This window comes from Neophocaena asiaeorientalis, unplaced genomic scaffold (assembly GCF_003031525.2).
Source record: "Neophocaena asiaeorientalis asiaeorientalis breed wild unplaced genomic scaffold, Neophocaena_asiaeorientalis_V1.1 scaffold447, whole genome shotgun sequence".
NCBI classification, from domain to species: domain Eukaryota; kingdom Metazoa; phylum Chordata; class Mammalia; order Artiodactyla; family Phocoenidae; genus Neophocaena; species Neophocaena asiaeorientalis.
The window spans coordinates 1,769,444-1,791,224 of record NW_020174372.1 but is presented as its reverse complement, the minus strand read 5'-3'; the positions used below and the strand labels follow the sequence as shown (position 1 = coordinate 1,791,224).

The 21,781-nt window shown below is 44.9% G+C and overlaps 1 protein-coding gene across 1 annotated transcript in view; it reads left to right on the top strand.

Annotated features, from left to right (window-relative positions):
- The window catches only part of KIF5C (kinesin family member 5C), a 160,279-nt gene that overhangs the window by 57,392 nt on the left and 81,106 nt on the right, over window positions 1-21,781 (top strand). Inside the window, exons 3-7 of the mRNA XM_024756264.1 lie at window positions 4,751-4,824; window positions 11,627-11,731; window positions 17,074-17,122; window positions 17,390-17,445; window positions 18,338-18,425. Coding sequence (XP_024612032.1) covers window positions 4,751-4,824; window positions 11,627-11,731; window positions 17,074-17,122; window positions 17,390-17,445; window positions 18,338-18,425 — 372 coding nt within the window. The remainder of the gene's footprint in view (window positions 1-4,750; window positions 4,825-11,626; window positions 11,732-17,073; window positions 17,123-17,389; window positions 17,446-18,337; window positions 18,426-21,781) is intronic.

Here is a 21,781-nt window from a genome sequence, read left to right as displayed (position 1 = left end):
ATACATGTGGGGATTATGTGCTTTAGAATGGGTGTGTGCAAAATGCTATGGGAGCACAGAAGAAAGTCACTACTGGTTTTGGTGGGTAGAGAGGAGGACTGGAGAATTAAGACTTCTTGGAAAGGTTGGGTTCTGAGGAGCATAGAAAATGCAGGGTGGTACAAGCAGAAGAAATAGCAAAAGCAAAAGCATAAAGACCCAAATTATATGGGCAGCTTAGAATGGTACAGGGTGCATGGCTATGAGACCTGAAAAGTTAGACTGGACCAGAATTTGATAGAAATTGAAGGGCTTTATCTTATAGGTGATGTGGACCCATTGAAGAATCACAAGCTTAGGATATTATCAGATCTATTTTATTATTTTATTATATATGACTCTTAAGAAGAATTATATTTATTTAGCTGCTGTTATCTGTCAGGCACCCTGTATGCATTTTACACATGTTATTGCATTTTAAATCTTTACAACTTTATGAGGTGTGAGCATTATTATTCCCTTTGTACTAAAGAGGAAATTGAGGTGAAGTAACTTGGCCAGGTCATTGAGGGAGTAGTGAAGCGAGGCTGGGCCTTGAACCTGAGTTCATCTGACCTACTTGAATTTTACTATCCTGCCCCCACTTTTCTGGTGGGCCCATAATGAGCATTTGATAATTATTTTATGAGTTGTTCCTTTTCCATCAGGCCATATGGACCACATTGCAAAAAGACAGGGGTAGGAATGGCGGTGGGGAAGGGGAGAGGGGAGAGAACGGAGAACGGAGACTGGGTTCCAGAGCTGAAGGGTGGCCCTGGCTGTCTGCCGACAGTGAGACACACTTCCATTCTGAAGACGCTGCACGCCCTCACCTGGGCACAGTGCCTGCCCTCGGACTGGTGGGGCCAGTATCCTGGTTGGCCTCTGGCATTTGGCAGAACGGTCTCTGCGTTCTCTGGGCACCGCCTGCCTGAGTAGTGTGGTTGGCTGGCAAAAGCCTTAGGATTCCAAGCCAGGGATGAGTTGCAGCCACTATTGCCAGGGGCTCTGGTGCCACGACCAGGCCACTGTTTCACCTGCAGAGTCTATAGGAGGCCACAGCAGCCTCCTCAGGCACCCTGGTGTGTAGGTATGATTATGTCTTCCCCAGATTCTTACCTGATAATGGAACTAACTCTTCTGCTTCAGCAAGACCTGGACTCAGAACTAATAAAACCTAGGATGGAAAGCTTGGCTCTAAAGGCTGCACCGGGAAGCAGCAAGTATTTTTAAGGACTCCGTTCCACTCCTCCCTCCCAGGGCTCTTCCCACCCGCTGTGGACTCTCTTTTGGGTTTGCTTGGCCGCTCGATGGACGTGTGCTGTGCTCGTGGGGCGCCGCTGGCTGTGTGGTGTGAGCTGAGGTCACATCACGCCAGACTCCATCACAAAGAAAGGTTCTGTCCAGCTGGGCTGGTTCCTGGCTCTGTGGCTGGTGTATAGAAACAGTCATTATGTTATGGTGGAGACTCTGAAACAAATGCTCTCCTCGGCCCCAGGACCTGTCCCTCAGCGTGATGAAAGTGCCTTTCTGTGGGCTGTTTCAGCGAGAGGCAGGCGCGTTGGTTGTGTGGCTCAGTGGCACCGAGCACAGGCCTGTTCCCTCATCTCTCTGTGCTTGGCGGGTGTCCATCTCTCCGTATCTCAGTGGTCCAGCCCCAGATGCACTTTTGTGCTGCGCCCCCCTCCCAGCCTCTCCTCTCCTCTCATAAGCAAATACAGCCTCAACAACAAACAAAATCCCCCAGACCTGGAGTTTGGAAGAAAGTAGAGAACACTGGGTTTGAAGAGTTTTCTGTTTTCTTTTAAAATTACCTTCTGTTTCGGAATCCAGTTGATAGAGGGCGGCATCAGCCCTGTTCAACCTTGAGCACCAGAGGTAGGTTCTCCAACAACAAATTAATTGTAACATGATTCTGAACACTTAAGGCCACACGGGGGATGGGGAAGTTAAGCTGTGACAAAGTGAGAGAGTGGCATGGACATATATGCACTACCAAACGTAAAATAGATAGCTAGTGGGAAGCAGCGGCATAGCACAGGGAGATCAGCTCGGAGATCAGCTCGGTGCTTTGTGACCACCTAGAGGGCTGCAAAATGCAGGGTGGTATCCCTGGGATAGGGAGGGTGAGAGCTGATTCACTTTGTTATACAGCAGAAACTAACACAACATTCTAAAGCAATTATACTCCAATAAAGATGTTAAAAAAAAAGGCCACATGGAGTTTGTCCTAATGGGCTTCTCTTTTTCTCAAAAAAAAAAAAAAAAAAAAACTAAAAAATTGCCCGCAGTGTTGAAATAGCCACAGCAAAGAATCAGGGATTCTCCAAGTAAGAGTCTCATGTGCCTCTCAACTCTCTACCCCAAACAAGCGATGCTGTCCATGAGCTCTTGTTTGCATATATGTGCCCCAGTCCTTAACCTGAGGGAGTCTGTCGAGCAGTGACTCACTAGGAGTTAGGAGGATGGTGCATTCTCTTAGTGAGGGTGGATTTAGAGGGGTGGACTGAGCCTGGGGGTTGTCTGCGGGGCAAAATTCAGATGCCTTGGTCCCATTGCTTCCTGGCGGAGGAAGAAGCAGGTGCTGGGTTTTCTCCCATCTGCAGAGCTGGGTTCTGAGCTGAGGTTTCTTCAGCGTGGGGCAGTTGTTCAGGGCCACCTCTGTGTGCAGGCGAATGAGTAGGGTGGCCAGCGGCTGCGATGAGGAACCCAGGGAGCTGGACCCCTGGCCTTGGCTGCCGTCTTCCTGCCCCAACACCTGAGGTAAGGGGTCATCCCAGGCTACTTCCTCCACAGGGACTTAAGAAAGAAAGCCCTTTCAGTGTGGGGGGAGAGGTTTAGTCTCTAATAAACAGGAGCTTTAGCGCTGGGATTGTGGCTGGCATTCTCATTGTCTGGAGTTGTTTGTGCCATGGATATGTAGAATTTGAAAACAACGACCAAGGGTGGAGACCACTTTCTTTGGTCCCTGAAAGCCTGTCACATTTGTGGTTGTGTAGAAGCTCTCCACTCCGGCCACCATTTTCAGACTGTAGAAATCTTTTCTCTGGGCAAGTTGGCATTTTTGAGAAAACTGAAGCATGAACCTCCAACCCTTACACTGTAGTCTTCACGTTTTTGCTTCCCCCGTTACCAGGGAAACCATTACCAGAAGTTGGATACGTGCGAACATTTTCTCTCTCTCAATATAGCTTGACACAAACTCTTGAGGGCTGCCAGGATTAAAAAAAAACTGCCACTTAATTTTTCTTTTTTTAACTACCCGAGGAAAAATCCTGCTTTCTTTTCTGATCCCAGTTCACACTGCAAAACCTCAGACCAGTACAATGTGTATTAAAAAATTTTTTTAAAAGACCCAACAGGGGCTTCCCTGGTGGCGCAGTGGTTGAGAGTCTGCCTGCTGATGCAGGGGACACGGGTTCGTGCCCCGGTCCGGGAGGATCCCACATGACGCCGAGAGGCTGGGCCCGTGAGCCATGGCCACTGGGCCTGCGTGTCCGGAGCCTGTGCTCCGCAACGGGAGGGGCCGCAGCAGTGAGAGACCCGCGTACCGCAAAAAAAAAAAAAAGACCCAACAAAACAACAGAAACTAACCAGCATCATAAAATTGAGAGAGACCAAAAAAGCAAACAAACCAACTTAATCAGGGCCTGAAATAGATGGAGCTGATTGGCTGGCTTGATTTTTCTGTAAATGGCCTTGGAGAGGACACCCCTTTATGGGGCTCCTGTCCCCACCCCTCCGTGCTTTTAGGAATGAGGACTTCCTCCCTTTATATAGAGATGGTGGGTCAGGGAATATTAATTATGCATCATTCCGCTTTCAGTGATGTTTTTGTGGATGAAGTAGGATCGAGGGAAATGAGCACTAAATATATTTTAATCACCTTTGCTGCTTTGAAAGAATTCCCACAGATAATCATCAGCTCATAGCAGCGTCAGTCCATCTGTCCGCACGCCTCCCCTCGTCCCTGGATGAGAGAGAGGGAAGCAGCCTGCAGCGTGTGGCACAGTCTGCTTCTTGTGTAACTGAAAGAAATTCCCGATGCTCTTGGGCCAGGGTCATCTTGCTAGCACAGTCACTGAAAAAACAGAGTCCCTAAATTCGAGTCAGGACCCAGTTGGTTTCCGGGCTGATCGGATTGTCACCGTGTGTCTCAGTTTACAGAGTGGGACCCTGTCCCCCCAGCTGTGGAGTAGCTCTGCTCTGAAGGGGCTTAGCATGGCCTTCTCAAGAAACCTCCCCAAGGAGCCCGCCGGGGCCAGGGTTTAAACCGACCCAAATCAGATCTTCAGGAGAGAAATCCTATTCTACACCTCACTCCAGACACTCAGGTCACGATAATGTTTTGGGGTTTTTTTTCCCACCTCAACTGACCTCAAGAGATCAACGTGGAGAAGAAAACTCAAATACCTTTCTACTAAAAAGAAAATACACTGCTCGATACCTGTTTCGATTTTGATGTTACCAGGAGAAAGTGTGTCTGCCTCCTTCTTCATTAATATATTCTGTAGCCGTGTGAGTCCATTTATTTTTATTTTGTGGAGCAGTGGAGGCCCTCGTTCCTGCTTTTATCTCACAATTCTACTTAAAATGCACATGGAGTTGAAATACATCATTTGTGTGAAAAATGAGATGGGCCATTTGGAAAATGCAATGTTAAAACAGGCAACCAGCACTAGCATGCAATCAAAGTAATGAGTTAATTTTAATTTTTTTTTCTTGCTCACAGATGTCCTTGAGGGTTATAATGGGACAATTTTTGCGTATGGACAGACATCATCAGGAAAAACGCACACCATGGAGGTAAGGTTGCAGCGTGCTGTTATGTCGTCTCTGAGATGACTGAACGGAAGTGGTGCTTCCAGCAAAATGCGAGATGCGTGCGGCTTTTTGACTGGGCAGTAGATGGTTAAGGGATGGTTATGTTTGTGTCACAATTTTTTGTGTCTTTGAGGAGTTTTAAAAATATTGTTGAGTAATAAAATCTCAGGAGTTCAGTATTTTAGAAAATCCTTTGCTGATAGCTCTGTCAAAATAGGAATAATAAATTCTATTTAAAATATCATCGATAAGCTAAACAGTGGTGTGAGTATCCCTGTGGACTGCTGCCCCAATCTTACTGAGAAAGTCTGCTGTGAAAATCATTTAGTCTAAGAAGGGCCTCTGGGGAGGTGAGTCTCTTCTGAATAAATGAAAAATGGTAGGTCAGAGGTTGAGAGAAGTTGGCTTGTGGACCAAATGCAGCCCACAGACATATTTTTGTTAGATCTGCACAGTGTTTTTTGTGGGGTTTTTTTTGTTTGTTTTTAATCGCAGGCAGTGTTTAAAATGGGATGGTTTCAAATAATTCTAAGTGTCCAACATTGGTTGAAAATGCTGAAGATTTAGCAACTCTGGGTGAAATTTCACCATAATATAAAGTGTAAGCTTCACTGGAGCAGTGCTCTGCAATGTCTTGTTCACCTTTTTACTCACATTGCTATTGTGTGGGACCATGGTGGTCACCTAGGAAGGCTTTGATAAAGTATTTGTGAAAATGATAGCCTCATGGTGGCCCTGGCTGACCCACGTTTGTGGGGCTGGGCCCTCCACGCACATTGTGAGCAAGTGTTCAGCATCCTTCCCCGCAGACTTACACACCTGGTCTCTCTGTGCACTTGAGGGTGTGACACCAGCTCTAACTGTTAGCCCTGGAGCTCTGTGGCTCCAGGCTGTCTTCCAGACAAGGCGCGCCTGCAGACAAAATTGGTCCCCTTTACCTCTTCTTTTCCTGCTTTTTGCCATGGATTGGACTCCTATGTGGCCTTTGGGGCTGGATAATTCTTCTAAAGGCTGGGCCCACCTGACAGGTGAGGAGAGGTGAAGAGCAGTTATTATAAGAAACGACACAGAGGAAGTTTGGGGAATTCAGCTTACAAGCAACAGGGTAAGATGAATCCTTAATCCTTCAAGCTTATGTTTTTCATTTACTCTTGGGAATGTCACTGAGACGCTGCTGCAGAATGGGTTTAGCTTATGAATCATTGCTATTGAAGAAGAGATTTCAAAGGCTCGAGGCTAAAATCCTCAGGGCTCTGATGTTCTGTTCACATCAATTTCAAGTGTGGGGTGTGCCTCTGGGGATCTCACTCCTGTTGTGTTGACTCGCTTCCCCCCCATTTTGCTGGAGACAGAGTGGTTCAGAGATTGTACGGATTAAAGGAAGCACGAGGTTTATTTGCCACCTTTTCTAGACGGAGCAGGACTGTTTCCTGACACCTGAGCCTTTCCGTCTCTCTTCTCTGCATCTCACATCCTACTGCAGTACTCCTTGGAAATGGTGGTACAGGCACGGCCGTCCCCACTCTCCGGCTCTGGCCCCTCGCCTGTCTCTCCTCCTGGGCCCCAGACCCTTAACCTTCTAGGTGCTAGAAAAGCCGCAGTGACATATATTTCCTAAGTTCCACCCACTCCAGTAACCATGGACAGAACCTTCTTCATGGTTCATAAGGCATGAGAGAGAGAGAGAGATTGATTGATTGATTAAGAGATGGCTTCTCATGAGGGAATCATTCCTTAGTTCTTTGGAAAGTTACCACACAATATACAATACAAAAAATGCTATATTTAAAATCCCCCCACATCTTACAAAAATGCCTCTATGAGTGACCTTTTAAGCTTTGGGATTAATTCGTCTTTGGGAAATACAAGGTGTTTGCTAAATGTCAGAAATTTAAATTGTAAACTATCAAAGGAGAGACCTGTCCCCAGAGTAAAACTTTAGTTTGTGTTTTGTGTGTATGGCAGGGGTAGGTGGGTGTGAGGAGATGGCAAAGAGGTATGCCAGCTCTTTCACACTAAAATTGGAGACGTCTTATTAAATGAGGGCATCGCCAGCCCTCTGTGACTCACGGTGTCAGCCACGCAACTCCTGGAGCAGTGCTGTGGGTCCAGAGGGAGCCACGGGACCTAAAGAGAATGGGATTCTGTGCGGGCCACTCTAACAGTTGCCTAAATTCTGTCTCCTTTCCATCCTTGCCAGTTTTAAAAGGTTGCTAGTAATGAGCTGCTTTTCTTCATCGTGACTTTGAAGGATCACATGCTTAGGCCCACAGGAGGAAGGAGAGGGGTGGCTGTGGGTCCTTTCCGAGCACCTTCTCACTCCCTACACACGCTTCATCTGTCTCTTTCTGTTGGGTGATTTTAGGTCGGAGAAAAGGTAGGGGATATTTTAGAGGAAAACAGAGGAAAGGAGGAACCCCAAGCTGAAATCCAGAGACTGTAGGAGACCAGGAAACCCAAGATCCTGGAATGCAATTAAATTTTAAAAAAACCCCGCAGGGCTCTCACCATCTGAAAGGAGGATTTTATGTATTCAGCATTACACATTGTGATCCTTTAAAGGCTTTTGCAAGGGGCTGTTAATTCCCTGAATGGACAGAAAGTGTCACATTTAAAAGCTGTTTTTCATTTTAATCCCCTCCATTTTGGGTCTGACATCCAATGGTGATTCCATACCTTCTCCTGAGGGGAACAAACAGATGAGCCGACATAAAATTGGAAAGATTAGCTTCTGAAAATGGCGCGTTTCAGGCGGATTTTCAGTGCAAAGAGGAAATACTTGGCAGTGTTGGTGCTAAGCTCCATAGGACCCTTGGTGCACTGGGCCCTGGCTGGGCTCTGGCAGGCAGCGCTCAGGGGGGGGTTGAAAGAGAGGTCCCTGGGTGCCGGCTGCCCGGGGAAGAGAGGGCTGGGCCTTTGTTCAGTGCGGGAGGCTGGGAAGGGCTTCTCTCGGCCCCGTGCCTCACTTTGTGGCCCTGTTCTGCACACGGATTTAGATGGATGGAGACACACAGTGTTTTTCCTTCTGCCCAAAGGGACACCTGGAGGCCCTGGAAGGGTGCGGGCTGCCCTGCTGTGAGGAGTTGCCAAGTGATTTTTAATGAGCCTATCTGAGTGCATTGGTGCCCTTGCGCTGACAGGCCCCCTGCTCTCCCATCTTAAGTGTTTCAGGAAACTCTGTCCTGCTTGGGAGGCTGAGGCGGCCACTGGGGCTGGAACAAAGGAAGTCTTGTTCTGTGACCAGTGGCCTGGGTCTGCTTTCTGCTTTCACGTGTGCTCCGAGAAGGCCACCTTCAGAAGTGGGAAGTTTTTGAAGAGGATTATACAGGATGCAAGCATTAAAATGTCTCTTCTTTTTGCTTTCTGGGAGAAACGAGAAGACAGAGTGGGACATTCCCCTCGAGTCCATCCCTGATGCTCCAGCCGACTAAACTTGTCGTTGTTCTCTCAGTTCCTACCTTTGTTCTCTTACTCCCATCTCCTCTCCTCTGCCCACATCCTCTTTGTCCGTCCTTAATCTTACTCATCCCTCAGGATTTGGTGTTTCTCAAGGAAGCCATCCATATCACCCCAGCTGGAAGGGACTTTTCTGTTCTCTGAGTTTCTATAGCTCTTTGCCTCCTGACCACCTTTTATTGCCTGAGGTGACTGTTTATTGTATGTGTACATGTGCATTTCATTTGCAAAGCAGTCAACATAGATGCAGTGAAGACCTTTCTGGAACACCTCCCTGTCTCATACACACACCACACACATCCGTCCTCGCCACGCACATACCCCACACCCCTCCATGCCACACACCCACCACCCATCGATAGCCCTGCACATACATCCACATGCCACTCACACCCACACACTGCACACACCACATATACTGCAGACACACACACTGCATGAACACACAGCCACAGCACACGCAAACTACATACATCACCACCACAGAAGTCAGCACTACACACACCCACACCACACATACCACACACCCACACCCACACACACACTACACACCATGTACATTAACACCACACCCACACGCACACATACCACACATAACACACACTACACACCATGTACATTAACACCACACACACACACACACACACACACACACACACACACACACACACACACATACACAGATTGTTTGGGCAGCCTTAGTTTACTGAGTATAAAGGCCCTCACCACTCCTGGGTTTATGAGCTAGAGCAAGCATCCCAGCCCCCAAACCTGTGGTAGACTTGGACATCCCTGTGTCACTGTGGGGACGGGGGTATTATTAGGTGTTCTCCAAATGAACGTGTGCTCCTTGTCATGTGATTTTCGGGTTGGGTCTTCAGGGCAACAAAACAGGAAGTGTCCAGACTCATCCTGGCTCTGCCTTGATTCTTACCCTGCCAAAAGCCAACAAGGGATGTCAATACTTGTGTGCACCCAGAATCAATTGGAAGATAAATCCGTTGAAAGGGAAAGCATCTAGGGAAACAGATTTGAGTCAATTATAAATGATTTTTGGATTCTTGATCATTCTTCTTTGGCTGTGGGCCACTGAAGAGAAGCTAAAGGATTATGATGAATTATTAAAGAGCTCTGGGTGGCAGCGTGGAGGGCACTCTTTGGACCCTCTTGAGTCAGATTGGCCCAGTGGTGTCGCATTTGACTGTGTTTTCACTGTAGGTACCATTTCTGCCAGGGAATTCCATACTCCAGAGCAGGTGGGGTCCAATATTTGATTTGTTACATGTTTTATGATGATCTAGGAGACCATCATAAAACATAAAAGAAAAGGCCATCATAAAACAAAACCAGTGATTTGGTTTTGTTTTCATTAGATATATATATGAATGGTTTGGGGTGGAAACATGTTTTCAGACTCTTCAAGTCAAGTAAACCCCAGCAACTTCTTGAGGGGATGTATCATGAGCGAATAACAACATTTATTGTCAGTAAGTACATTATATATACTGTTTAAGTTAATTTTTTTTTATTTATTTATATTTTTTGCGGTACGCGGGCCTCTCACTGTTGTGGCCTCTCCCGTTGTGGAGCACAGGCTCCGGACGCGCAGGCTCACCGGCCGTGGCTCACGGGCCCAGCCGCTCCGCGGCATGTGGGATCCTCCCAGACCGGGGCACGAACCTGCGTCCCCTGCATCGGCAGGCGGACTCTCAACCACTGTGCCACCAGGGAAGCCCTGTTTAATTTAAATTCTACAGTAATTCTATGCAGTAGATACTATACCAAGTATCATAAGCAGTGGGAGGAAATACATATGCACTGGCCACCCTGCCTTTAGGGAGTGTACAGTTAAACTAAAAAACAATAGAAACACATGAAATGATTTAGGGTCCTTAGCAGATGAGGCATTCCAGAAGAGTACCTGTTTTCCGAGTAAGAGCCAGAGGCCAAATGTGTCTGAATTTGGCTTTTCTCTTGCTTTGAACAGAGTGGAAGGTCGGGAATCAGGTGCGTGAAGGAGGACTCATAATGGAAAGTGCTTTGTGGCCTGTAGTCAGTGCCAGGGTTCATGCAACTTCTTGCTTTTGGTAATTCAAATGTTGGCTCGGAAGTCATCTTGTTAGAGAAGCACTAGGCAGTGAACCTCTGAAAGAAAAAGAGGACTTGATTGAGGAAAACAAAGCAGATCTGGCAGGTATTGGGCAGATTTTGAACAAAGATGTATTCATCAAAGTTGTAAAGGCTGTTGAGCATCCCTGGAAAACTAAAGAGCAGACTGGCTTTGCTTCCAGTTCCGTTTCTTCCTAGAGTTTTAGAACTTCTCAAAAGCATGTGTGATTCTCTGGGAAGACAGTTGCTGGCAATCACTTTAGATGTGTGTTTGTCTGCCGACGGGTTGTTTAACCCGTGATAGAACTTTTAAGTGTTCCTTTGGTGTGGGCATGAAGAAGGCTCTCTGGGAGTTGTGCACCGAGGTCCTTGCTAAGCCTGTTGCTTGAAACACTTCTAGAACTCTTCTTTAGGAATTGCTTTCAGGTCCTATGCTGTCTCTTTTTGAAACTCTTCAGAGGTGGCAAATTCTGGATCTTGAAAATGGATTTAGTGATAGTCCAAATAACAGAAACATTCACCGATCCATCCACACCTTAGGTAAAATGAATAGAAATGGAAAAAGGCCGGGAAATAATAAGAGAATATTTTATAAGCAGATTTATGTATTAGAAACAGCCAAAAATTATTTGGAACAGTTCGGGCTGGGAATTACAGATTTTAAAAAGAAATCGATAAAATGGATCTTCTTGATTGGTGTGTCAAGTGCTACTGAAGGTATTTCCAGCATAAGTTTCTTAGAAATTTTTGAGCAACGATGATGTGAATGAAACTGTATCTATCAGCTCGCAAGGTGATTTCATTAAGGCAGATTAACTTGGATTTGCAGGTTCTGGTCAGTTTGTAAAATTTCCGAAACACAGCCCACGTTTAGTATGTTACAGTCACACACGTAACCTCTTTCTTTCTCCCTTTCCCTCCTTCCTACCCACACGCTCACCCACATACACACTGATCTGCTGCCCGCAGTGACGGCACGAGGGGATATTGGGGGCCTTCAAGGCCAGCAGGACATGCTCTCCCCTGCCCGGTTGAGTTACCCCGCTAACTGTCGGTCTGTTGGTAGGTCGGGTGGATCTCCTAGGGAGCAGGCAGTCCTGCGTGGTGCTCCCTGTTCCACGGAGTCCTGTTTAAGAAGCCCAGGTTCGGTCCCTTCTCTCCCTCTCACATGTTGCCCAGCACTCTTTAGCTCCCTGTGTTTGTCTTTTTCACTCCCTAGGGGAAGCTACACGACCCTCAACTCATGGGCATCATCCCAAGGATCGCACACGACATCTTTGACCACATCTATTCCATGGACGAGAACCTGGAGTTCCACATCAAGGTAAGTGCTATTATTGAGTCCCAAGAGAAGAAACTGAGTCCCAGATTGTGTTTCTTTGCTTTTCTTTTATGTATACATAGAAGATTTTATCTAATTTAAGTGACATTCCTGTGATCAGCAGAACCATATTTATTAGTTAATGACTCAGGCTAATACTGAGGAGATCCTGAGATAAAGTCAAAGCCCTTTCTAGGATGGAATCATCTTGGTAGTTGTCTGAATTCTACCCTTTACCCTGTGGATTTCTGTAGATCTGACTGGCCTGTGTCCATGATTGGGTGAGGACAGCATTTCCCAAAGTGTGTTCCATGGAATACAATCCCTCATGTTATTACTCAGTGGGCTACGATGGAAAAGGCGTATGTGGTCAAATTAGCTGGGAAAATGCTTTCTTGAACAATGTTAAACTTACCCCAAGCTTAAATATGCTAACGTGTAATGCAGTTCTGCAAAGTGGACATGTACTATATTATATTTACTATGTTATTTGACTGTGGACATACTTTACCCTCCTTGGAGGATGACAGACTAGTATTTTGAGGAGCGCTTTCTGAGAAATGTTAGGAAAAGGAATTCTTTTCCTCCTTGTTTTTGTTTTTGTTTTTCAAACCTATGTTCTGGCTTAAATTTGAATTGAAAGAGAGATTTCTACTCTCAACTATAGCTGTGAATTCATAACATTTGGTAGAAGGGGTATATTCATTGGAACGCCTTTGTTTGCAAGTGACTGAAAGCTACTTGTTTAAGCAAATAGAGGAAGTTGTTGTAAGATACAGAATCTGACAGCAGGCATGGGGGCGGGGAGTTGTGGAGAAGTAAGAAATCCAGGCTCTGCTGGAGCACAGGCTCCCGACGCGCAGGCCCAGCGGCCATGGCTCACGGGCCCAGCCGCTCCGCGGCATGTGGGATCCTCCCAGACCGGGGCACGAACCCACGTCCTCTGCATCGGCAGGCGGACTCCCAACCACTGCGCCACCAGGGAAGCCCTCCTATTTTTTTTTTAACTTAAAAAAAATTGCAATATAGTTCACATACCATACATTTAACCTTTTTAAAGTGTACAGTTTGATGGTTTTTAGGATATCTTCAAAATTGTACAACCATGATCACTGTTTACTTCCAGAACATTTTCATTACCCCCAAAAGTAACTCCATCTCCATCACAGTCCCCACGTTTCTTAATTTCTTTAATCCCCACCCTCTTGCTTAATTTCTTTCCCGTGTTTCAGACCATCTTTCTCTTTTCTGTGTATGGGAAAGAGGGTGCATGGCAGCTCCTGCTCTACATTCCCTTATTTCCAATTCATCATTCCCCTGGGGAGGTGCCCATTGGCCCAGCCTCCAGTAGGTACCCCCTGCTCCCAACTCCGATCAGCTGTGTCCAGGATGTACATGGCTGGTAGGGTCCCCACCACAGTGACTGGGGACAGGTTTGACAAGGGGGTGGAGGAGAAAGGGGCAGTTAGCAGACTTGGAGGTGAGCAGATCAACCAAGAGGCTGATCATCCTTGAAGGCTGGGACCCAGGTGCCTAGGCCCATCATTTTAGAGGTGAGAAACTGAAGTTCAAAGATACAGAGCCAGGGGCATCCCTGGTGGCGCAGTGGTTGAGTTGGCAGGCGGACTCCCAATCACTGCGCCACCAGGGAAGCCCGGCAGGCGGATTCTTAACCACTGCGCCACCAGGGAAGCCCCAGAGTTGAGATTTAGATTCTTGATCTGACCAACCCCACATGCAGTACCTGTTCCATTGTATTAAATTTCCACCTTTACTTATTTCTGCTGTGTACCTTCCCCAAATTATATTTAAACAAGTCAGAAACTGTTTGCCCAATTATAAAGTACATCCAGCATATCTTTTTCTTTACAGCTCCTTTTGTTTGCTGAAGCCAGCTTCTCCTCCTTGCTAGAGTTCTTTATATCTGAGGATACAGACACTTGTTGCTTTGATGGGATCAAGATTTGGGAGCTTAGTGCATCTTTAAGGCTGTTTGCGTTTAAATACCTTAAACCACTATAGGGCTCTTATGGGATAATCCTGGAGTAAGATGTTAAACCAATTATTGCCCTCAAAATAAGGTCTCATATTAGAATCTTATTAAGATAAAAATAGCCCCAGCATGAAGGGGAAGAAGAGGAGGAAGAACACTCACGTCTAGGGCTGAATTTTACAGTCCAGCTTCCTGTCCTGCATTTGTAGTTAGGCTGTCTTATTTCACAAATAATAATTGTAAATGAGCAGGTTCGTTATTGACTGCTTCTTATTTTGAACTGAGTAGTGACAGGCTTAAACAAGAAAAAGAGGCTTGATTAAGGCAATATTGAAAATCTCTTCCTTAAAGTGAGTCCCACAGAGGTTTTATTTATTTATTTATTTTTACATCTTTATTGGAGTATAATTGCTTTACAATGTTGTGTTAGTTTCTGCTGTATAACAAAGTGAATCAGCTATACATATATCCCCACATCCCCTCCTTCTTGAGCCTCCCTCCCACCCTCCCTATCCCACCCCTCTAGGTGGTCTCAAAGCACCGAGCTGATCTCCCTGTGCTATGCGGCTGCTTCCCACTAGCTATCTATTTTACGTTTGGTAGTGTATATATGTCCATGCCACTCCTTCACTTCGTCCCAGCTTACCCTTTCCCCCGCCCTTCCCCCTGCGCCGTCCCACCTCCCACCGCCCCGCCGTGTTCTCAGGTCCATTCTCTATGTCTGCGTCTTTATTCCTGTCCTGCCCCTAGGTTCTTCATAACCATTTTTTTTTAAGGTTCCATATATATGTGTTAGCATACAGTATTTGTTTTTCTCTTTCTGACTTACTTCTCTCTGTATGACAGTCTCTAGGTCCATCCATCTCACTATAAATAACTTAATTTCATTCCTTTTTATGGCTGAGTAATATTCCATTGTATATATGTGCCACATCTTCTTTATCCATTCATCTGTCGATGGACACTTAGGTTGCTTCCATGTCCTGGCTATTGTAAATAATGCTTCAGTGAACACTGTGGTACATGACTCTTTGAATTATGGTATTCTCAGGGTATATGCCCCGAGAATGGGATTGCTGGGTTATATGGTGGCTCTATTTTTAGTTTTTTAAGGAACCTCCATACTGTTCTCCATAGTGGCTGTATCAATTTACATTCCCACCAACAGTGCAAGAGGGTTCCCTTTTCTCCACACCCTCTCCAGAGTTTATTGTTTGTAGATTTTTTGATGATGGCCATTCTGACTGGTCTCACAGAGGTTTTTTTTTTTTTTTTTTTTTTTTTCACAGAGGTTTTAAACATTATTTCTGAACATGCTTTCTCCTAGTGCCAAACAGTGCTTATTTGTTTTTCTTCCATCTGGTTTTACAAAGTACTTGAGGTGACAAAAATAAGAAAATTCAACCCCCCACCCCAAAGCAGCCACTATCTGCTATGGTAAAAAGAAACTAATAAATCAGGATTCTCTTTCTACTTATATTAAATGAACAAGATTCTAATTGCCAGATTTCCTAATATGTAGTTCACAGTTGGTCTTTGGATGTCATTAATTTTCTCTGTAACCTATGGAAGTAAGGGCACAAGCTTAAGATCTCAAAGATAACAGAAAAGTCTTAATGAAGACCAGACAATTCTGAAATACATAAAATGGTTTGGAACCAGGATTGAGTGGGCTGCAGAAGGGCTGGGTTAGAAATGTCTAAGGTTAGAGGCCAAGCAGACCCCAGGATTCCAGCCACAGGGAGAGGTTTCCAGAGCAGTAGGTCTTTCAAAGGTCAGGTAGTTGTCTCTGTGACAGAGAGGGTCAGTGACAGGGCTGTTTGACAGACATTCAAGCAGGCAGAGGTTGTTAGGGAGAGGATGCTCAGCTACAGATTCCAGCGTTTGAAGCCAGGACCCCAGATCTCAGAGAAACGAGGCATCAGGAGGTTCCAGCCTGAGACACGGACAAAAGATAATGAACCAGGGCTGAGCTGGGTTGGGACTAGTGCTGGGTTAGGGAGTTTTCACTTTCCCCTGCCTCGAGGCAGGACCGGTCCAGAGCTGGGATATAGGGGTGAGATTTCACAGGTAGAGTTACATCCCAACTTTACAACTACTTTTCAACTTTTAAAACACCTTTTTGGCTCAATCCTCTGTTTAGATTTCAAGAAAAAAACCCCATGAACTTGAGGGAGAGGACAGTTGATCTGGTCTGCCGATGGCAAGTGTAGACAGTACAGAATCCTAGAGAGAATTTTTGATATCATCCCGTCGAATGGCTTCATTTGACAGATGGGAACACTGAGGTCTAGGGTCTTGGTTACTTGTGAATTAAATCTCCAAGATCACGTATCCAGATTCGCCTAAGAATCACCTGGGGAGTTTAGGAGTGGATTCCTGAATCCTGTTCTTGGAGATTCTGATTCAGGATTGCAGTAGGGTTCAGGGCAGTTTAAACAGACGCCGTGGGAGATGCTGATATAGGCAGTGCTGGGACTGAGGTTTGAGAATAGCTCGTTGGAAGGCGTCCTTTCCCCTCACAGGCTCGTTGTGTTTCATTAAATTGCACTTTGCTCGGATCCTTCCTGGGCTCCGCAAAGCTGGCCACTATCACCAGCTCTCTCCCTGCTACTGTTCTGTAGTTCCAAGCAAACTGCCCTTATCCCCCTCCCCACCTTCTTCATGTGAATGTTTGGAACATGCTCCCTCCCTGGTCTGAAGAGGCTGTTAATGTCATGCCTGAGGTGAGGTCTACTGATTTTTTTTTTTTTTTTTGCGGTACGCGGGCCTCTCACTGTTGTGGCCTCTCCCGTTGCGGAGCACAGGCTCCGGACGCGCAGGCTCAGCAGCCATGGCTCACGGGCCCAGCCGCTCCACGGCGTGTGGGATCTTCCCGGACCCGGGCACGAACCCATGTCCCCTGCATCGGCAGGCGGACTCTCAACGACTGCGCCACCAGGGAAGCCCAGGTCTACTGATTTTTGACAGTTACTTGCAAAGGACATGTTCTGTTCTAGCTGTTGTCATACCTAGAAGTTTGCTTGGTGCTCATCTAAGGTGAAAAGGTAGAGTCCTCCTATAAGGCTGTCTAGCACAGGATGTAAATAACACCTGGCCGGAAGTGAAGGGAACTCTGATGTGGGGATGGAGAGTGGCCCATTGAGCAGGGACTTGTAGAGCTAGCTGACAAGCAGGAAGCAGGAGGCCAGGGGAGTGGGCTGGGGCTCCGCCCTCTAGACTCTGAATCTTCACTTTGTAGAGCTCTTCTTACCCTTTGTGGCATAACAAAAAGCTTTTACGAGTTCTAATAATGATGTTTTTGAAATACAGGGTGGCATTTCTGTTTCAAAATCAATTTGTTTTTAATCAGGTTTCCTATTTTGAAATCTACCTGGACAAAATCAGGGACTTACTCGATGGTGAGTAACCCGAATTCTTGTCTTTTGTTTGTTCTGTAACTGAAGTCCAGAAAGGTTGGCATGATGTACAGCACTTCTGCTTAAGGAATTTATAGAGATGTTCTATCGCCTTCAGGCTATCTGCTTATTCTCAGCTAAAGCTTTAACTTGAGTCATTGCAAAGTGATTAGATTTACCTATCTTCTGTAACAATTTCGATTTTTTCTCCAATACAGGGTCTTTAACTTTTGTTTTCTTCTTTGCATGTCATCATTATCATCTCTGTAGTATCCAAGACAAACTTGGCTGTTCATGAAGATAAAAACAGAGTCCCGTACGTAAAGGTATGAGGAAAACTTGATTGATTATGCAATTGATTTCCCTCCAATCACTGTCATAATTATTACATGAGATGCCCAGAATATTACCTTATAAACTGCATATAGATATTTAATCATGTTCCTTATATTTAATATTCATCTGGTTAAAAAAACTGACTTTCCATTTCTTCAGTTGTTTCTATGTAAGTATATCACAGATGTCAAATCACATGAGGTAAGAACTGGAGAACTGAACATTATTCACATTTAAAGAGGCTTTGGTACTGAGTACAATTGCTCATGCTTTGCACTTAGGAGAAGCCTGTCATAGCATTATGTCTACAACTTCAGTATCTAATTAAAGTTGGTGGCTAGATTGAAAGGCAAAGCAAGATTTCATCCATTTCTTTTTCCGTCATTGGTTTCCTTCTTTATTTTCTGTCTCCACTGCTGATGAGTATGGATATGTACCTAAAATCTGGCATTTATTTTGTGGTTTACTTCTGGGTTTCCTAGCGTTTGCTCGGACTTTTTTTTTTTTTTTTGCGGAACGCGGGCCTCTCACTGTTGTGGCCTCTCCCGTTGCGGAGCACAGGCTCCGGACGCGCAGGCTCAGCGGCCATGGTTCACGGGCCCAGCTGCTCCACGGCATGTGGGATCCTCCCGGACCGGGGCACGAACGCGTGTCCCCTGCTTCGGCAGGCAGACTCTCAAACAGTGCGCCACCAGGGAAGCCCCAGACTTCTTTTTAATGTACACTGCAAGCCCTAGGCGAGGAGGAAAAGTTGTTGGGTCGACAGTGCAGCCTTTCTCTGGATTGGCAGCTCTAGAAGAGAAGTGGGAAAATGTTTAGTTGTTTCAAAGTCATGTTGCTTTTCAGTTTTTCCATGACCAACCTGATCTGGCTGTCTTGCAGGGGTGCACCGAGCGGTTTGTGTCAAGCCCCGAGGAGGTCATGGACGTGATAGATGAAGGCAAAGCAAACCGCCACGTGGCTGTAACGAGTAAGCCTGGGGTGGTGTTTCCTCCCCTCTAACTTAGGACACAAACGTCTGCCTACCAACCAGGTTGGGTGGGGGTAATGAGGTCCAAATGGAATAATGAAGGGGAAGGCGGTTGTAAAGCAGTGACAGGCACTCAAAACACAGGGGTGTAAGCAGTACCAGCGGGCCTGGGCAGGTCCTGGGAAACAGCGCCTCCTGCTGTCCAGGGGCCTGTTGGAAATGTCGGGTGACACTCACTCTCTGGGCCCTGGTAACAGCCTAAGCCTGAACGCTGGGGTAAACAACCAACCAACCAACTAAAGGGGGAAGAAAGTAAGCTTCTAAGTTCATTTATTTTAACTATGTTATTGTTTAAAAAAAATCCAAACCAACAGATTCTATAGGCCAGTCATACGCATGGAAAGAAACCATGTTAGATTTCTGCCCTTTGTAAACAAGGAAAAGAAAGACATGGAGGAACGGGAGCTTGACTGTAAACTTTGTGATGCCTTGTTGGTAACAAACATAGTCAGGTCAGCTGGTTTACCTTGCGATGCCTTCCTCGGCCCGTCTCAGGGAAGCAGGTCACGTGGTGTTTAGAGCAGCAGAGTTTCCATGAAAAGATGGGGGCTGTCTGTCTTATTCAGATGAGGTGTGCACAGATGAGAGTGAGTTCATGTGAAGAGGACTTGAAAGAATGAAGGATTTCTAACTTTTTTTTTTTAATATTTATTTATTTGTCTGTGCCGGGTCTTAGTTGCGGCAGGTGAGATCTTTTAGTTGCGGCATGCAGGCTCTCAGTTGCGGCACGGCACGCAGGATCTAGTTCCCTGACCAGGGATCGAACCCAGGCCCCCTGCATTGGGAACATGGAGTCTTAGCCACTGGACCACGAGGGACGTCCCTGAAGGATTTCTAGCTTTGAAGAGAGAAAAATATCTGGGGAGGGCATATGGGCAATGCAGTGTTTCTGAACATATTCTTCAAGGTGCTGACATTAAGAAAGAGAGTCAGCTTGCTTTGTTTGATATGAATGAGTAGACCACCCAGAATTGTTGAAGCTACACGGAGGCAGATTTTAACCTATCACAAGAAGAACTCTAGTCCTTAATGCTGCCCCAAGTAAAGCCTACCTGGAGAGGTAGTGAGTTCCCTGCATGGTGTAGAAGAGAGTCAAGCTTTGCTTGGTTGACTGGTGCTATGATCCTTTGGTCCAGAACTGTAATTCTCAACTGTTTCCCTACCCCCACAAATGTATCAGATGATATTCCTATACATGGCAAGTTTCATAGGTGAGCCTAGACCTGTATACAGTGTAGGTTAAACTCTACTTCTTTCTCTTCTGCTTATACGCATATAGGAAAGAATGTAAGACTGATATTCTTATACTAATAGCATCTCTCATTTGTAAAGAAGTTTTTCACTGTTTCTTAAGTTATTGTTAGTTATGAATTATTCATGATATACCTGACAGTCCATCTTGGCCCCCTGGTTCAGAACTGTTCATCCAGAACATTACTATTTTTCTTATCATTCTGGTAAGTTGTTTTTTATTTTGTTATATTATGCATAACATAAAAGTTACCATTTTAACCACTTTTAAGTGTACAATTTAGTGGCATTAACTATATTCACAATATTTGCAACCATCACCACTTCCTATTTCCAGAATTTTTTTCCCAGAATTTTTAATTATCCCAAAGTGAAACTCCATATCCATTGAATAATAACCCTCTATACTCCTTCCTCCCAACCTCTGGTAACCACCACCCTACTTCCTGTCTCAGTGAATTTGACAACTCTAGGTACTTTATATAAGTGGAATGATACAAGTTCTTTTGTGACGTGCATGTTTCACTCAGCATAATGTCCTCAAGATTCATCCATGTAGCATGTGTCAGAATTTCCTTCCTTTTTAAGGCTAAATAATGTTCCATTGTATGCACAGACCACATTTTGTTTTCCATTCATCCACAGATAGACATTGTGTTGCTCCTACCTTTTGGCTATTGTGAATGATGTTGCTATGAACATGGAGGTATTTATAAATATCTGTTCAATTTCCTGCTTTCAGTTCTTTTGGGTAAATACCCAGAAGTAGAATTGCTGGATCATACGGTAATTCTCCTTTTAATTTTTTAAGGAACATCCATACTGTTTTCCATAGCAGGTGCACCATTTTATATTCCCACCAACAGTGTGCAAGACTTTTAATATCTCCATATCCTTGCCAACACTTCTTATTTTCTATTTTTTTTTTCTTTCCTTTTTAATCATCATCCTAATGGGTGTGAAGTGCTATCTCATTGAGATTTTGATTTGCATTTCCCTAATGATTAGTGATCTTTAGCATTTTTTCATATGCTTATTGGCCATTTGTACATCTTCTTTGTAGAAGTGCTATTCAAGTTCTTGGGCCATGTTTTAAAAATTGGGTTGTTTGGCTTTTTGCTGTTGTTTATTTGTAGTAGTTCTTTATATATTCTGGATCTCAATCCCTTATCTGATATATGATGTACAAATATTTTCTATTCTGTGGGTTACCTTTTCACTGTTGATAGTGTCCTTTCACACACAAAAGTTTTTATTTATTTATTTATTTTTTTTTGTGGTACGCAGGCCTCTCACTGTTGTGGCCTCTCCCGTTGCGGAGCACAGGCTCCGGATGTGCAGGCTCAGCCTGCCCAAAAGTTTTTAATTTTGATGAAGTTAAATTTATCTTTTTTGTTGCTGTTGTTGCTTGTGTTTTTTGGTGTCATATCCAAGAAATCATTGCCAAATCTCATGTCATGAACCTTTTCCCCTATGTTTTCTTCTAAGGTTTTATAGTTTTAGTTTTTACATTTAGGTCTTTGATCCTTTTTGAGTTAACTTTTGTATGTGACTTAAAGGAAGAGTCCAACTTCATTTTTGCATGTGGATATCCAGTTTTCAGTTTGGTGAAGAGACTGTCCTTTCCCCATGGAATGGTCACTCTTGACACTCGTGTTGAAAATTATTTGACCATATTATGTGAGGGTTTATTTTTAGGCTGTCTATTTCATTGGTCTATATGTCTACCTTTATGACAATACCACACTGTTTTGATTACCATAGCTTTGTAGTAAGTTTTGAAATCAGCAAGTGTGAGACCTTCAACTCTGCTCTTTTTAAGGATTGTTTTGGCTATTCAGGGACCCTTGAGATTCATCTGAATTTTAGGATGGACTTTTCTGTTTCTGCAAAAAACATAATTGTGATTTTGATAGAGATGGCATTGAATCTGTTGGTAGTATGGATATCTTAATAATAGTAAGTCTTTTAATCCAAGAACAAGGATTATCCTTCCATTTATTTGTGTATTCTTTAATTTTTTTTAGCAACATTTTATAGTTTTC